Raw genomic sequence first — 16,450 nt, 5'->3', positions numbered from 1 at the left:
GTAGTGATCAATGGCTCCATGTCTAGTTGGCAGCTGGTATCAAATGGAGTGCCCCAAGGGTCGGTCCTCGGGCCGGTTTTGTTCAATATCTTCATAAATGATCTGGAGGATGGTATGGATTGCACCCTCAGCAAGTTTGCAGATGACACTAAACTGGGAGGAGAGGTAGATATGCTGGAGGGTAGGGATAGGATACAGAGGGACCTAGACAAATTAGAGGATTGGGCCAAAAGAAATCTGATGAGGTTCAACAAGGACAAGCGCAGAGTCCTGCACTTAGGAAGGAAGAATCCCATGCACCACTACAGACTAGGGACCAAATGGCTCGGCAGCAGTTCTGCAGAAAAGGACCTAGGGGTTACAGTGGACAAGAAGCTGGATATGAGTCATCAGTGTGCACTTGTTGCCAAGAAGGCCAATGGCATTTTGGGATGTATAGGATCATTGCCAGCAGATCGAGGGACGTGATCGTTCCCCTCTATTCGACATTGGTGAGGCCTCATCTGGAGTACTGTGTCCAATTTTGGGCCCCACACTACAAGGATGTGGAAAAATTGGAAAGAGTCCAGCGGAGGGCAACAAAAATGATTAGGGGACTGGAACACATGACTTATGAGAAGAGGCTGAGGGAACTGGGATTGTTTAGTCTGCAGAAGAGAAGAATGAGGGGGGATTTGATAGCTGCTTTCAACCACCTGAAAGGGGGTTCCAAAGAGGATGGATCTAGACTGTTCTCGGTGGTAGCTGATGACAGAACAAGGAGTAATGGTTTCAAGTTGCAGTGGGGGAGGTTTAGGTTGGATATTAGGAAAAACTTTTTCACTAGGAGGGTGGTGAAACACTGGAATGCGTTACCTAGGAAGGTGGTGGAATCTCCTTCCTTACATATTTTTAAGGTCAGGCTTGACAAAGCCCTGGCTGGGATGATTTAGTTGGGGATTGGTCCTGCTTTGAGCAGGGGGTTGGACTACATGATCTCCTGAGGTCCTTTCCAACCCTGATATTCTATGAGAACAGAATAAGAAGTTACCTGTCTCGAGCACCACAACATTGATCTCTATTGCAGACCTCACTTACGCAATCAAAAGTTTAAAAATAACTCAACAATGGAGACTAAATAAGGTTCAATTGACAGAATTCGAAAAACCCATTCGTCCAAAACTAATAGGAAGATTTTGCTAGATGGGTGCCCTTAACTTTGGAAAGATCTCAGCTCTTTAAAAAATATAACCCATCATAAGGGCTAGAAACTTAACCTTCCAAACATGAGACTAGGGTAAACCAACACAGTGCTGTGTTGAGACTACAGACAAACAACTCCAGTTTACCTGCAGCTGCTCAGAGCTTTTCCTAGGTGCAGCAGAATGAAAACTGACCTGAGAGTCTCATCAGTTTCACCCCTCCTAATGGAAAGCCTGTGAGTGACAATGAAGGCGAGGGAGCCAGCTGCAGCAGGGTCAGTCTTCTAGCAATGCAATGGTCACAGCTGATCCTGACAGCGGCTGCCTGATTGATTGCACTTCCTGACTGGTGGAGGGGCGGAGCTAGCTGCTACTTGACTCAGCAGCAGCCAGAGGTCGCTGGTTGCTCAGCGTGTTCCAAGCCTGCAGCCACGCTTGATCCTGCTTCCTGCCCCTACTCCTACCCCTGCCCAGCCTGCTCTTATACCTGGCTTCAGTTCCAGCCCTTATCGATCCTTGACACCCCTGGCTCTGACCTTTGGTTCCACTTCCCAACCATGTCTCCGGCACACCCAGAAGCTCTGGCATTCAGCTTCTGATCCCTGGCTCTGACCTCCTATTCCACTTCCTTGCTACAGCTCCAGATCACCGATTGGCCCCGGCTTTTGGCTTCTGTTCCTTACCTTTGACTCCTCAGCTTGCTCTCCACTATGCCCCAGGGCATCCTGTGGTCCTGATTCTTGACTCCAGTGTGGCTCCCGTTCTAATCTCCAGGCTTGGCCACCCCTATGGGTGTTACCATTAGGCCCTACTGCCCATGTCCCAGTCATGATCCTGACAGTGAAACTGTCAAGAATAAAACAGATATCACTCTGTTGCAGCCTGGAAAAGCTATGAGCAGCAGCAGAGGTAGGAACTAAAGCTGTTCACTGGAGACACCCCAAAAACTGGAGGCTGGGGAACAAGCAATTAGCGGAGACCCCTTATGACCACTTGAGGCAACCAGGAGCATCTGGGTAGGAAGGCAGAACACAGAGAATTATTCCTTCCAGCAGCCAAGGGAGTTGGAGAGCTTCAAATTCACCACACACCTATTAGCAGATGGAGTGCCGCAGAGTAGGGTCCAGGGCAGCATCTTGTTTAGACTCCCATTACTCTCTCCTTTCCCCAGAGGCCTGATCTCGGAGTGGGGGGAGAGAAGTGGTGGCACTTGTTTGCAGAAGATCGACTCACTCAGAAAACCAATGGCAGACACCACCCTCAGCAGGTTTCTTTGCAAACATAAGGGATACAGGTTTAGGAGATTTTTGAAGGCACTAAAGGCTGTTAGGTACCCACCTGCCTTCTGTGCCTTTGAAAATAGCCCTTTTAAAAAAATAGCATCTTGATAGCTTAAATTCTGGAGTACAAATACAGTTTTCTCCCTGGTTACTAGGATCTGACAAATTTTTGAAGCTCTGATTATACAGCTCAACAATCATCAATTTGGCATTATTGAGAAAAAGATATTCTCTCTTATAGTATTTACCATGGGGATATATAGCATATACATAGTCTTCCGAATCAGTTTTTACTGATTTTTCATGGATAAATTACCAGGGATTTTTTATTAAAGGAGTTCAGTTTTTACTGATGTAACACCCGTTTATCAATCCACTCAGTATTTCTCCAGGTACTTATTTTTGTTAAGCACTAAAGCTTTACACAATTGTTGTGCCCTGCAACTCTGAGATTGAAGCAGTTCCACCATGTAAAACGAAGAACACACACACAGTGGAGGTCAGAAAAATCAAACAACATTAATATCGCACTATGATAGGCTCACAAGATGAAGCTGCCCACCTATTTCTTTGTGTCCATTTAGTGTGGCACTGAATTTTAAACAATCAGTCCTCCACAGATAGATATCTAATGCCCCCTATCCATCCGGATACCTCCTTTAGTGCCAATCTCCTTGAGGGTTTGGATGGATGAGTCTGAGTTTTTCTAGATCCCCACACAGCCAGTCCTGCCCTTTCCATGGCTGGCTCCAGACTAACCCCAAAATGGCTTCTCACCCCACTCCTCCTACCAGGGCTCCCAAGAGAGGGCATCTCACTCCCTATTGGTCAGGCTAATTCTTCTTCCCAGGCTTTCTCTTATCAATCATTTCACTCTGCCCCTTTCTCACTCTGCAGGCATACCTGCAATCTTTCCCCAAACCAACAGGGCTCTTGTTGCTCTAAATCAGGGCTGGCCAACCTGAGCCTGAGAAGGAGCCAGAATTTACCAATGTACACTGCCAAAGAGCCACCGTAATACATCAGCAGCCCCGCCCCCGCTCCCAGCATCTCCCACCCAGGGCAGCCCCCCCAATCAGCGCCTCCACCTCCCTCCCTCCCTCCCTGCACCTCCCAATCAGCTGTTCCGTGGCATGCAGGAGACTCTGTGGGGAGGAGCGAGGGCATGGCAGGCTCAGAGGATGGGGTGGGGTAGAGGCAGGGCCTGTGGCAGAGCCAGGGGTTGAGCAGTCAGCACCCCCCGGCACCCTGGGAAGTTGGCGCCTGTAGCTCCAGCCCCAGGGTCGGTGTCTAGACAAGGAGCCGCGTGTTAACTTCTGAAGAACCGCATGTGGCTCTGAAGCCACTGGTTGGCCACCCCTGCTCTAAATAGTCTCTCTCCCTGTCATAACCATACAGCTAAGGGTAGCCTAGAATTCCTCCTTACCTGTAAGGGGTTAAGAAGCTCAAATAACCTGGTTGGCACCTGACCAAAAGGACCAATGGGGAAAGAAGATACTTTCAAATCTTGTGGGGGGAAGGCTTTGTTTTGGTGTGTTCTCTTGGGAAGCAGAGAAGCGTCAGATCAGAAAACTCCTTCTCCTATAAACCATCCTAAAAGTCTCTTATATTACAAATTGTAAGTAAAAGCCAGGCAAGGCGTGTTAGATTATCTTTTGTTCTGCTTGTGAATTTTTTCCTTTGCTGGAGGGAGGTTTAGTCCTGTTTTTTGCAACTTTGAAAAGTTCTGCTGTCTTTTTGAATCTTTTGTTATCCTGTAAATTTATTTTCCATCCTGATTTTACAGAGCTGATTTTTACCTTTTTTTTAAAATAAAATCCTTCTTTTAAGAACCTGACTGATTTCTCTATTGTCCTAAGACCCAGGGGGTTGGGTCTGTGATCACTTTGTAAACAATTGGTTAGGATATTATTCTCAAGCCTCCCCAGGAAGGGGGTGTAAGGGCTTCGGGGGATATTTTGGAGGAATAGGAACTCCAAGTGGTCCTTTCCCTGATTCTTTATTAAATCACTTGGTGGTGGCAGCATACCATTCAAGGGCAAAGAATTTGTGCCTTGGGGAAGTTTTAACCTAAGCTGGTAGAAATAAGCTTAGGGGTTCTTTCATGTGGGTCCCCACATCTGTACCCTCGGGTTCCGGGGGGGAGAACCCTGACACTCCCCCTCTTGGTTGCCCAGCAGACTCTGAGTCTGCCCTTGGCTCCCCCTTCCAACCAGGAACAGTGTGCCTCTCCCTGAACTACCAGCACACAGAGCCCCAGGAACCTAGACAAGTTCCTTGGGGTTTACAGATAGGTAAGGTAAAAAAATAAACATGGAGCAAAACCGCAAATCTATGCCTGAGTACCAAGAAGAAAAACAGTGCTTAGAAATTTTCAAGAAAAGTGAAGATGGGAGCGAAGAGGAAACATTCCACTGCAAGTACTGCAGTACAGAGGTCAGTGCTCACACTGACAGACTAAAGAAGCTTGTCAAAAGCAAGCAACACAAGAAGCTTAAAGAAGAAAATGAGTTTTGGGACCGTCAATATCTGGAGCTTTCACCAGGGCTTTAATGAAAGAGAGGACACAGTACGATTGTATCAATGAATTTTTGTGTGCGCTCTTTGTTTCGCTGGACAACCACTGTTAATAGCAGAGGGGCCTATTGGTGACTTTGTGCAACAATCCAGTCTAGCTGGAAAAACCCTTCCTAATGCAGACAACCTCACTCATAAGTATCTGAAAGAAAATGATGCTTTAGTATCTAAACTGATGGAACGAATTGATGGAAATGTGGCGTCTGGTCTGATTTTTGATGAGTCTCCTGATGCTTTGGACCCTCCGATTCTTGTCCTTTTGTTTTTGTTTTTTTATTTCTAAGCAAATAAACCCGCATAGTTTTGTGCCGATGTGACATTCATCCCCTCTGCTGACGCAGCAAGAATGGACATGTTTGAGATGTACCAACTAATCTGGGAAAATGTGACCACAACTAACATAGATTCTGCTTCCTAAATTTGCATGGGAGATTAAACTCAATTAGAAACCGGAGCTGCTACGTATATTTCCTGTCCTGCTCATCTGATTAACGTTGCACTGTCAGCTACAGGAGAAATGAAAGACGTGAAATCTTGCATCATTGGATTCGGGGTCATTTTCAAGCATGCGAACAAACTGAAGGCTTTGTTTTACACAGTGCGAGACGAGTGCAGAGCCAGATGCCAGTTACCTTCCCCTAACATTTCACATTGGTGGATGAGTTTGTATTTCACTGCTTGTCCTATAAATAACGTGTGGACTGTGCTAATGCGTCTCCTAGATCATCTTTATCTTGAGTTCATCTTAATCTAAATAATCTTGAGTTTGCTGGTTCTAAAGCAGAAACTCTGAAGAGACTGGTAAATAAGCCAAAATGCCCACCAGATTCTATGCATCAAGGTAGCGTTCACTGCTGAAAACTTGGCATCACTGTGTGACACAGTAAACGCTGGAGTTTTCTCTGACTACTGCCAACACAGACATTTACCAGATCCTGACAACCAAATCTCAGCTGAACTGAGCACAAAAGCTACAGGAGAAATATACAATGAGAAAACCCATCCATTTCTAAAAATCCTTCCCACCCCAGAATACAAGAACCAAAGAAGCGTTCAAAAGCTTCAACACAATGCTCAGCGAGAAATAGGAGAAGACCATGGTCCATAATCTGAACCCCAAAGTGTTTGGTGCTGAAGATTCTTTCTGGAATGTCATCCAGGTGTTGCACCCCTTCCTCAAGGTGAATTTTGCAGCAGATTATGACATTATGCCAAAGTGTTTCAACCATTTGCCACTAAAGATGAAATTTCAAATCTGAAAGGGGAATTTACTACTTACATGAACTTGCCTAGCCCTGACTATGTGAAACTGGATGTGCTGGCTTTTTGGAACAGCCATCAAGACACACCTTCCAAATTCAGCAAAGTGGCATGGCGAGCTTTGAGTGCATCCCCTGGATCTATAGACGCAGAGCACTGATTTTCAAAGCTGGACTACCTCCAAGACAGCAAGACGCTCAATGTGAGTTTGAAGATACTTTGAAGAAAATTATGTGAGCGGATTTCTGAACAAACTGCTAGCTCTGAGAGAGAAAAAAATATACCTTTGTACATTTAAAAAAAAGTTTCAAATACATTGTAGTAAAATGTGTATATTACAAAAGATTTTTTGTTTTTCTCCCTCCCCCCCCATTTTATCTCAGTTTTAATGTTTGGAAAATAAACACTGAAAACTCACCCCCTTTTTTTTAATCAAATAAAAACTGAAAACGTGGAACGTTACATATACAACGAACACTACAAAGCTTGCACTACAAAGATCAATGGGAAAGTGGGTCCCAAGTATTCCAGAACAGTGGCCTACAGACGGTAACAATAGTTGACAATTTGGCCCCAGATAATTGTATGGGATAATTACAAGCCTTACCAAAGTTATTAGGGACTTTACTGACTACATTTGACTTAAAAGATGGGGGTTGTCTTACCAGCTGTCCTAATGGTTTTACACTGATGTTGAATATTTAGGTGGAGAGGAGTGAGCTCATCCTGCTCCAGCTACCTGCAAAGTGAGGCCATTACAGCTCTTACCCAGGCCCAGTTGTCCTTTTCAATTCATGGCAACATATTTGACTAGATCTTTCATTACACATTTAGCTGAGTGAGCTCAGCATACTTGCAGAGTATATCCTCAAACACAGCAGAACAATTTTTTGCTCAAACTTAAGGCAGAGAACAAGCCCTAAAAGTCTGTGCTTATGAATTTAGTTTTTGAAAAGTTCAAGCAAGTGGAAAGAAGGTGTCAGGAGGACAACCCTAACTACAGTCACTGCCACTGGTATTATTTTATTGAGTCACATGTTTGTGAGTGATCCATGTGGACCTGGGATAACCTGTGTATGTGGTCAGCATACAGTGAAACCTCTTAGGAGCAGAGCTCAAGAACCCACAATAGATTTGTTGGCCAAGGATGGGTTTTGGCAAGGTGACAGTCCTTTACTAGCTTTTATGAGAGTGCGTGCCATTCTCACAGTCCAAACTGCTACTACTTGCACTGCTGATGTTTCCTTATCAGCACGTCTGAAGAACTGCTTCAGTATCTGATAAGACTGGCTCAAGTTCATGTGAAATTCAGATTACAGAGGAACATAAGTGAAGCGATAACACTGTAAAATAAATAAATGTTCTGTACACAGTCACGCTTTTCCTGGTTTGGGGCAGATCTGCAAGGTTTTACTGAATGCAAACACTTATACTAAAAATATAAAGTATGAATTTTTTTAATTGCAACATTAACTGGTGGAGATGCTGCAATCTTGTTAACAGCTTTATACCAAGAGGCAAGTAAATGAAGAGAAAAAAATGAGGCTAGCTGAGCTCCCAAAATGTAACAGTATTTGTATCATACACCCCCTTTATACATTCAGTTGGGAGATGGGAACACAGAAATCAAGAGTTCCTTTTACATCTGTGCCCTCTCTGATATGGGGATGCTACAAGTTATCTAAGCAGGGCAGAGAAGCCATCCAAGTCCCAGTGGACTAACCTAACCTGCCCAGGTGGCCCTTTCTTAGCACAATGTCCTGACATAGTCTGAGACTCACTTCGCCTCTCAAGGATATGGCTTTGCCCTTTAACCTTCTCAGCAAACGCCATGAAGAGTCTAGTATATGCCTGGATGGCTGGGTCCTAGCCAAATAAAATAGGTCCTCATGACATCCAGTGTGTGACGTTTCATTTAACCCAGAGTGGAATACAATTTAGGGAAGAAAACCTGGAAGTGAATAGACTGATGTGGAACTCAGAAGCCACCTTACTCAGAAACTTCATGTGTGGCCTGAGGCCTCTATCCTCGTGAAAGACTGCTGGGTAGAGGAGGAATAGGAGGCCTGCCACGAAGGGCCGGATCTCCCCTGTCCCTCTGCCTGACATGATGGCTACCAAAAAGGCTGCCTTGATTGACAGGTGGTAAAGAAAACAGGTAGCCAGTGGCTCAAAGGGGAAAATCATTTGTCCAGTTAACACAAAGTTAACATTGCAGGAAGGAACAGGTTGCCTGACTGGTATGAAAACATGTGAGCCCTGTGAGCAATCTCAACGCCATGCGGTGGAAGAAACCGGTGTAGCCTAATACAAGAGGATGACATGCAGATATCACTGCCATGTGTACTCGTACTGAGCTAAGGGAGAGAAATGATTGTTTTAGGGAAAGAAAATGATCCAGAGAAGGGTGACTGAAGTGCAAGTGCTTGCTCAGACCTCTGCTATACATGATTGTGAGAGTTGGTCCTTTGAAGGAACAACTAAGAAGTAGATCTATTTAAAATCTATCTATCTATCTATCTATCTATGTACTGGATACCATGGACAGTGAAGCCACCAATAAGTGATACTTTCCAGACTTTGCACAGGTTGTTGATCCTTTGTTCTCACCACCACTCGATACAATCTACGTACAACAGGTATCTAATCTTGTTTACTACAGCACTTACGCCTAAACTAAGCCGCTTCTGATCAGCTTTATCAGGCAGTGAAGTCAATCATATAGCCTGGTTTAATCTATTCTATATATGTTCTGATGCTCATCACCATAGTATCTGAGTCCCTACCAGTAGTGCATTAAGCAACACGACTAACATCTGTTGCATGTGATTTGTACTCTCATCCTCTTCTTCCCAGGACGAGAACTGTGTGAAGTTAGATTGGGTGGGGGTTCTGTTTTCTGGGAGATGGATTTTTGGGTTTTGTTTATAATATAGGTTGTCTGTTTCTTGATGTTCTCATTTTACCAGTGCTTGACTTTAGGTATCGTTCCTTAGCATGAATCCTTGAGACTTTGCTGTATAAATACGCCCATCAGAAGCTTCCGTTCGAGTATTGCACTGCTCAGTTATGTACCATTTATTCCAGTCTTGCCACTGCTCACAAAGGGTGATATTTACATCTGTGCAGAGGCCCCTGCAAAGCTCGGTGAGCACTTGAGTCCTCACAATTGGGCTTAAGTATGTTATGCATAGGATTAGTACAGCCCCAATGAATTTCACCCTTACACATTCCCTTCTCCTATTTGCGCCTTTCTGTGCTGTTGCTGCAATAGTGATTTGTTTCAAGGGGAAGGGATTTTATACAGGGAAGAGCCAAGATACAAAGCTTAGCATAAAAGATCTTTATCACATGGATGAAATGCACAATGGACAGCATGAACACACAAATTTTTTCAAAGGAAGTCTAGTTACATTGTACACAGTGAGGGACACTTGAACTGGGCAAGGGTCCAATCCCCCAAACACATGGGCACAAGTCTCTTTACTCAGGTGAGTAGACCCCCACTGAGTCCAATGGAACTACTTGCATGAATGAAGTTACTCATGTTTGGAGGATCAGGATCCAACCTGGTGGTACTATTATCTGAGGCCAAATTCTGCCTTCAAAATGTGACTATGGGGTTCTTTTTAAAAATGATTTGAGCTGCACGTGCACATTATGGGGACAGAATTGGTCCCAGCAAGTCAGCATTGACATGTCACAGTCCTTTCTGCGACACTATCAGAGATGCAGCAATAACTGTGTCTGGAAACTGGCTATGTGAACCAAAATCCTGGATAAGTGAGGATACGTGGAACAGCATGAAAGAAAGGAAACAAGCCAAACCAAACATCAACTGCTCAAAAATAGCTTCAGAAAAAGCAGCAGAAAAAAATTCTATATAAAACAAAGGATAAAACAGTAAAAGCAGCACAAGAAGAGACAAGAGGAAATATATGGATAAGATCACCAAAGAAGCTGAAGTGGTTGCTGAAAGAGGAACAGTAAAACACTTTATCAACTCAGCAAGGTTCTAACTGGCAAGTTTAGATTAGCCATAGGGCTTGTTAAGGATAAACAAGTAAAGACAGAAACAGCAGAAAAAGAACAGAGTGATGGGCAGAGCACTTTTAAGAAGTGCTAAACAAACCAACTCCACAAGAAACTACTGACTTTGACAAAGAAATTAAACACCAGAGCTGGACATCTTAATGTATCACACCCCAAACAAAGAAGGTACAATAAAAACCTTAAAACTTGGGAAAGCTGCAGGTGAAGACCAAGTCACCAGGAAAAGTTGAAAGCTTGTAATGATAAGACCATTGATAAAAATCACCAAACTTTTCAACAAAACGTGGGACCAGGAAAAGCTTTCAGAACAACAGATAGTCAAGAAAAGTGATCCTAGCAATTGCCATTACTGGCAAGGTGCTGCACTCCTTTCAGTGACAAGCAGGGTCTCTGCAGTATCTCTGAAGCAGGTTAAAGGAAGCAGCCTGAGGCAAAGCTAAGGGAAGAGCAGACTGGATTTTGACCTGTAAGATCATGTGTCAACCAGATTTTCACTCTAAGAAAAACCACTAAGAAAAGTGCAGAGTGGCAAAAATCCACTCATCATAAATGTCAATAGATTTTATGAAGGCATATGACAGCTTCCATCTTAGTCCAGGCCACAGCATCTTGACGTGTGATGGTATGTCAACAATAACAAACAACAAGATCAAGACTTTATATCAAGATGCAGCTTCCACAGTGAAAGTAAACACAGACCTGAGCTTATACTTTGATAGATATTGCTGTCAAACAAGAAGGCACTCTCTCACCTCTCTCATCACAGCTTAACACTAGAAGATTTAGATTTTGCTGATGAGATAGCTCTTCCAAGCAACCGGTCAACCAACATAAGCAAAAATGAAAGATTGTCCAGCTTCACAAAAAAGATGGGGTAAATAGTTATGAAAAAACAAATCTAACGAGAACCCGAGCAACCCCAACTCAAGCATTAAGTTAGAAGGCAAAGGAATACAAGAGGCGAGGCAATACACATACCTTAGTGGTAACATGCATGCCAGTGGGGACGTCCAGAAGGAAATAATGGCACAAATTGGCAAGGCAGCAGCTGCAGTCACCAGTTTAAGCAAGATTTGGTCAATAATAATGTATGGCTTAAAGACAAAGCCACAAACCTTAAACTCAATTTTTTTAATATATTTTAACATACGGATGTGAAAGCTGGAAACCCACCAAGAGTATGGACAGACACCTGATGCCTCAAGAAAGTAGTAAATATTAAATAGAATTAATTTATGACAACTGCTGAGATCTGTCAGAGCTCAACAATCCTGTCTCCAATACTATCCAAAGAGATGATGGCAATATCTTGAACGTGTGTTAAGAATGAAGCCAGCGCATCTGCCATGGCAGGCATGCTGTTGGGCAGCTGGAAGAACATGTAAAAAGTGGCCAACAGAAGGAATCCCTCCATCAAACATGCTTAGAGAGGGAAAACATATGGGACTTAATGAAAGACATCCAAATAGTGGCCCCAAACAGACAGGAATGGTGGAACCTTGTTTGAGCCACTGAATCATTCCTAAAAAGAAAAGGAGTACTTGTGGCACCTTAGAGACTAACCAATTTATTTGAGTATAAGCTTTCGTGAGCTACATTCATTCCATACATACATACATACATCACTTCATTCCTGATGGCACAGGAAGGATTCAGATTCAGAGTCAGAGTAAGACCACTCCTCTTCAAAAGGATAATTGATTGCTTGAATTTTTTTTTAAACAAATCAATTTATTCTTCAAAGACCTGAGTTACAAAGAACATTCAACTGTGCAATGCAAGAAAAAGCCAAAGGAATTTAATTCTTAACCCCAATGTGAGGAATACAGATTAGAAAGCCTGCCTGGGATGGGAGGAAAAAGCTATAGCAACATCTTGAGTCAGATTGCAAACCACAGCCACATGCAGCATGGGAATCTCAAATATAAAGGGGTGATTTTTGTTCTACAGATTTAAATTGAGTCAGTTGAGGCTGCATAAAAGCCAGCTTTCAATATCCACTCAGAACTGAACCTATTGACTAGTTAGGGAGCTTAGCATGGCAAGCACAGGAGTGGTGACACATTAAACTTCCATGTTGCACCTTAAAGCTTGTAGCAAAGCAAAGCAGCAAAAAAAAAAAAAAAAACTTCAAGTTCGCTGATATCAAAGTTAAAGACAGCAATCTGACCCACTCACCCTTTTCACTGGTATCCACAGAAAGTTTCTTAATGTCATCAGCCAGCACATTCTGTGAGTTCTCTTGTCCATTCTCTGCATCATTGTCATCAAACTGAGCCTCTATAATGACATCCGGACTCTCAGCATCTCCTTTCACTGGCTCTTGAGGAAGGCAAGTCCCCAACAGCTCCTCAGGGACATCTGATTCATGCGTCGCTTCTGTCTCTTTGTCACTGCCATCTGGCTTTATTACCTGAAGAAGCAGGGGGGAAGAAGATGCATGCTAAATCATTGAGCTGGAAAAAACACTATCTTCCTTTCTCATCTGTGTCCTGGGGGCAGGGGAAGAATGTATAATAGATGGCTAGTGGCACAGTGAGATTGTCAGGCAACTAGATGCAGACACTGCATTATGGACAGAGGTTCCTCTCTGGGAAAAGAGGGGAGGAAACTCTGGGGAATAACGTGGCTTTTGCAATACACCTACTGAACATTCCTACAGTTGATACCTACCTCCCACATCCAGAAGATACCCAGTAAGGGGCACTCATCCTAAAGCAGAGGGACAGATGCATATGGGGAAACTTCACAGGTAATATAGCAAACTAAACCATGAACAAAAATACCTCTACCAATAAAGTGAGAGAGGCTGACAGGACCGGATGGTGTACTCTTTCGCAGAATGCAGAGCCAGTAACTGTTCCATGTGTGACTCTGGGGATCAGAATGGAAGCCATCAGACTGGAACTCCACATGCTACCGTTCTAAGCCCCTCTTGTTGCCTCAAGCTGTCATGTCTTGCCCGTTCTCTGTGCAGAATGTAATTTGGGATATTTCATCTCAGCAATAACTGAAAGGCCAGCTAAAATTCACATGTATCTCTACAAAGAAACCATGCTTTCAGATTACATGTTTATGCTTCAGTGCTTTATAATATATTTGTTAGACTTCCTCTGCCTCTCTCTTTTTGGTATTCATATTGCTTGGGAGTTTCCCCATGCAATTAACACTCACCTGGAGGTTTACAATTCTTTGTATTGCCAAGCTAGAACATGAGAGCACTTCATAATACCAGTAGACAGGCAATGGGAGCCCTCGAACATACAGCAAAAAGCTTGTCCATTGCACTAAATATGGTAGATTCTTGTCATTTGGAACCACTGTAACTGACCTCAACAGGTGCCAGCTGAAGGCAACAATATTAAACAAGAAAAATGGCATCTAAAAAAGCTTCAGAGATTTCTGTTTTAGTGACTGGAGAACAAATAGATCAACCAATGTTCTGAAGGCAAGCTTTTCAGGATTTCAGACATACTATAGAAGTACTTTCAAGCAGTGCCCATGTCCTTGTAATATTTTCATAATAGGTAATAAAAATAAAATCAATTTTAAAAGGGATTAATTTCAAATTATTTTTTAAAAACTAAAATGACATTATTCTGAACTCTCATTACCTTTCGTGACTCAGTGCTTTTCATCTTCATCTTTGCTTTTTTTTATGTATATAGTTTGTTTCCATAGCAGGTTTTGAATTAAACATTACATTGTTTAAAAAAAAGGGGGGTGGGGGGGAAGTCTGGCAGAAGGCACAAAAGTGACTGATTATTAAACCTGGCTACATTCAGCATATAAAATACTGACACACAATGATCTGGGCAAGAACAGTCTATTAGATTAGCAAACTGACAGGGCTCCACACACTAGTGACTGCCAGCGTGGCTATCCAAAAAGAAAACTAGTGTCAACAGTAACATTTGGACCCTAACACAGTCAGATGTGAATGTGTTCACCTCTTAAATTTCAATCACAGAGCTTCATTTTCTTCAATGCATGCAAACTCCACCTGAATTGCTCTTTTCCCTTGAAACAGTACAAGTGATGTTCCAGAGTGCTACACTATAAATCCTTCTATATCCACTACAGCTAGCAACATCAAATATATTGGAACGATAGTGACTGCTCTTCTGAAGGGGTGGCACAGAAGAGATTAACACCTGATGACTTTGTGTGGAATTAGAAGAAAGGACAGCTACTGCATTTTAAAAGTACTATACATGATTTCCCTGGATTTCCCAAAACTTCTCAAAGTCATATCCACTCACCGCTGTCACTGACTAGTATAATATTCCACGTGTGGCAATCAAAAACTCCATTTACATTTTGTACCTAGAGGGAATGGATCACTATCACCTATAGCAGGTTTATTAGTACAACTCAGGAGTCCACAGAACTTGGATTTAATGATTAGGGACCTCTGCACAGGGCAAACATCAGATCAGTTTGGGCTACCTAGCATAGATTCATAGACTGCAAGTCCACTGTGATCACCTAGTCAGATCTCATATATAATAAAGGCCATAGAATTTCACCCAGTAATTCCTGCAGCAAGTCCACAATTTTAGGGACCCTGTATGACACAAAAGTACAGTTCTCCATTAAAATTCACAAAATCAAAGGCTAATGGGCACGATCAAAAAGCTACGAGGTAATATGAGTGCAGCAAGCAGACTCTGCTGCAACATCACCCTTAGGTATTGAATAGCAGCACATTTGATCATCACAATAGATGAAATTCTTCTTATATGCAGGTTTCAGAGTAACAGCCGTGTTAGTCTGTATTCGCAAAAAGAAAAGGAGTACTTGTGGCACCTTAGAGACTAACCCGTTTATTTGAGCAAAAGCTTTCATGAAGTGAGCTGTAGCTCACGAAAGCTTATGCTCAAATAAATTGGTTAGTCTCTAAGGTGCCACAAGTACTCCTTTTCTTCTTATATGGAGCATCTAAAAGTCATAATGTAGTTTCATTTCATGTTTCTATTACTGTGGTTCATACATGCTGTCACACTGGTAGACCAGGTGTCAGATCTTGCCAAGCCTGGAAGCATCAGCTGAGCACTGACAAATTTATAGCTAGAAACTAGGTCAGCTCACCTGTATGTTAGTGTTGTTCAAGATACATGTTAAACTTGTAAGGATGGGTTTAGACTCTATAAAATGCTTGAGTTGTTGCATGCATTAATCTTACTTGTAATATCTGTATTCCGGGCTATAAGGTAATATGTAAGTTTTGCTTTGTAACTGTAAAAATGCCTGCTCTGAACTTGTGAACCCAGACAAGAGGAGTGGTTCCCTCGCCCATCAAGAAGGGCTGTGGAGACTAAATTGGCCATTGTGAAACATTGTGATACAAAGACTGGGTGAATGGCCCTCTTACACCCAGGGAGGTGCTACATGCATGAAAGCTCATCCCACCAGCTTGAATTTTGGGAGGAGGAAATAAAATAGTTGACAGGAAAATTCATCTCTTTGCTGTCTGGACTCTCATGAGACTGGAGCTAGGAAACAGAAGCAGAGATCCCCAAAGTCAACCTGAGTTAACTCTACAAGACATTCAGTGCTGACAAATTACAACTCTGTCACCTTTTGGAACCACAGACTAACTCATCTGTGTATATACAAAGTATATATACAGATGAACAGCACACTGATACACAAATACCCTTTCACCAACAGCACAAGAAGAAGAACTCCACATGGACTCCTCCTGAGGGTCGAAATGACAGTCTGGACCTATACATAGGGTGCTTCCGCCGACGTGCACAGGCAGAAATTGTGGAAAAACAACATCACTTGCCTCATAACCTAAGTCGTGCAGAACGCAATGCCATCTACAGCCTCAGAAACAACCCTGACATTATAATCAAAGAGGCTGATAAAGGAGGTGCTGTTGACATCATGAACAGGTCTGACTACCAAAAGGAGGCTGCCAGACAACTCTCCAATACCAAATTCTACAGGCCACTTTCCTCAGATCCCACTGAGGAATACACTAAGAAACTGCACCATCTACTCAGGACACTCCCTACACTAACACCGGAACAAATCAACATACCCTTAGAGCCCCGACCGGGGTTATTCTATCTACTACCCAAGATCCAC

General features: G+C 43.0%; 1 protein-coding gene across 8 annotated transcripts in view; it reads right to left on the bottom strand.

The window, feature by feature from the left end:
- The window catches only part of DIS3L2 (DIS3 like 3'-5' exoribonuclease 2), a 285,705-nt gene that overhangs the window by 181,854 nt on the left and 87,401 nt on the right, over positions 1-16,450 (bottom strand). For all 8 annotated transcript variants that reach the window (XM_073359152.1, XM_073359149.1, XM_073359151.1 and 5 more), the window contains one exon: positions 12,530-12,764. In XM_073359152.1, the coding sequence (XP_073215253.1) occupies positions 12,530-12,764 (235 nt within the window). The remainder of the gene's footprint in view (positions 1-12,529; positions 12,765-16,450) is intronic.

Source organism: Lepidochelys kempii, chromosome 9, assembly GCF_965140265.1.
Source record: "Lepidochelys kempii isolate rLepKem1 chromosome 9, rLepKem1.hap2, whole genome shotgun sequence".
Classification (NCBI taxonomy): domain Eukaryota; kingdom Metazoa; phylum Chordata; order Testudines; family Cheloniidae; genus Lepidochelys; species Lepidochelys kempii.
Note: the sequence above shows the minus strand (reverse complement) of the source record. Positions and strands in the feature narration are given on the sequence as shown.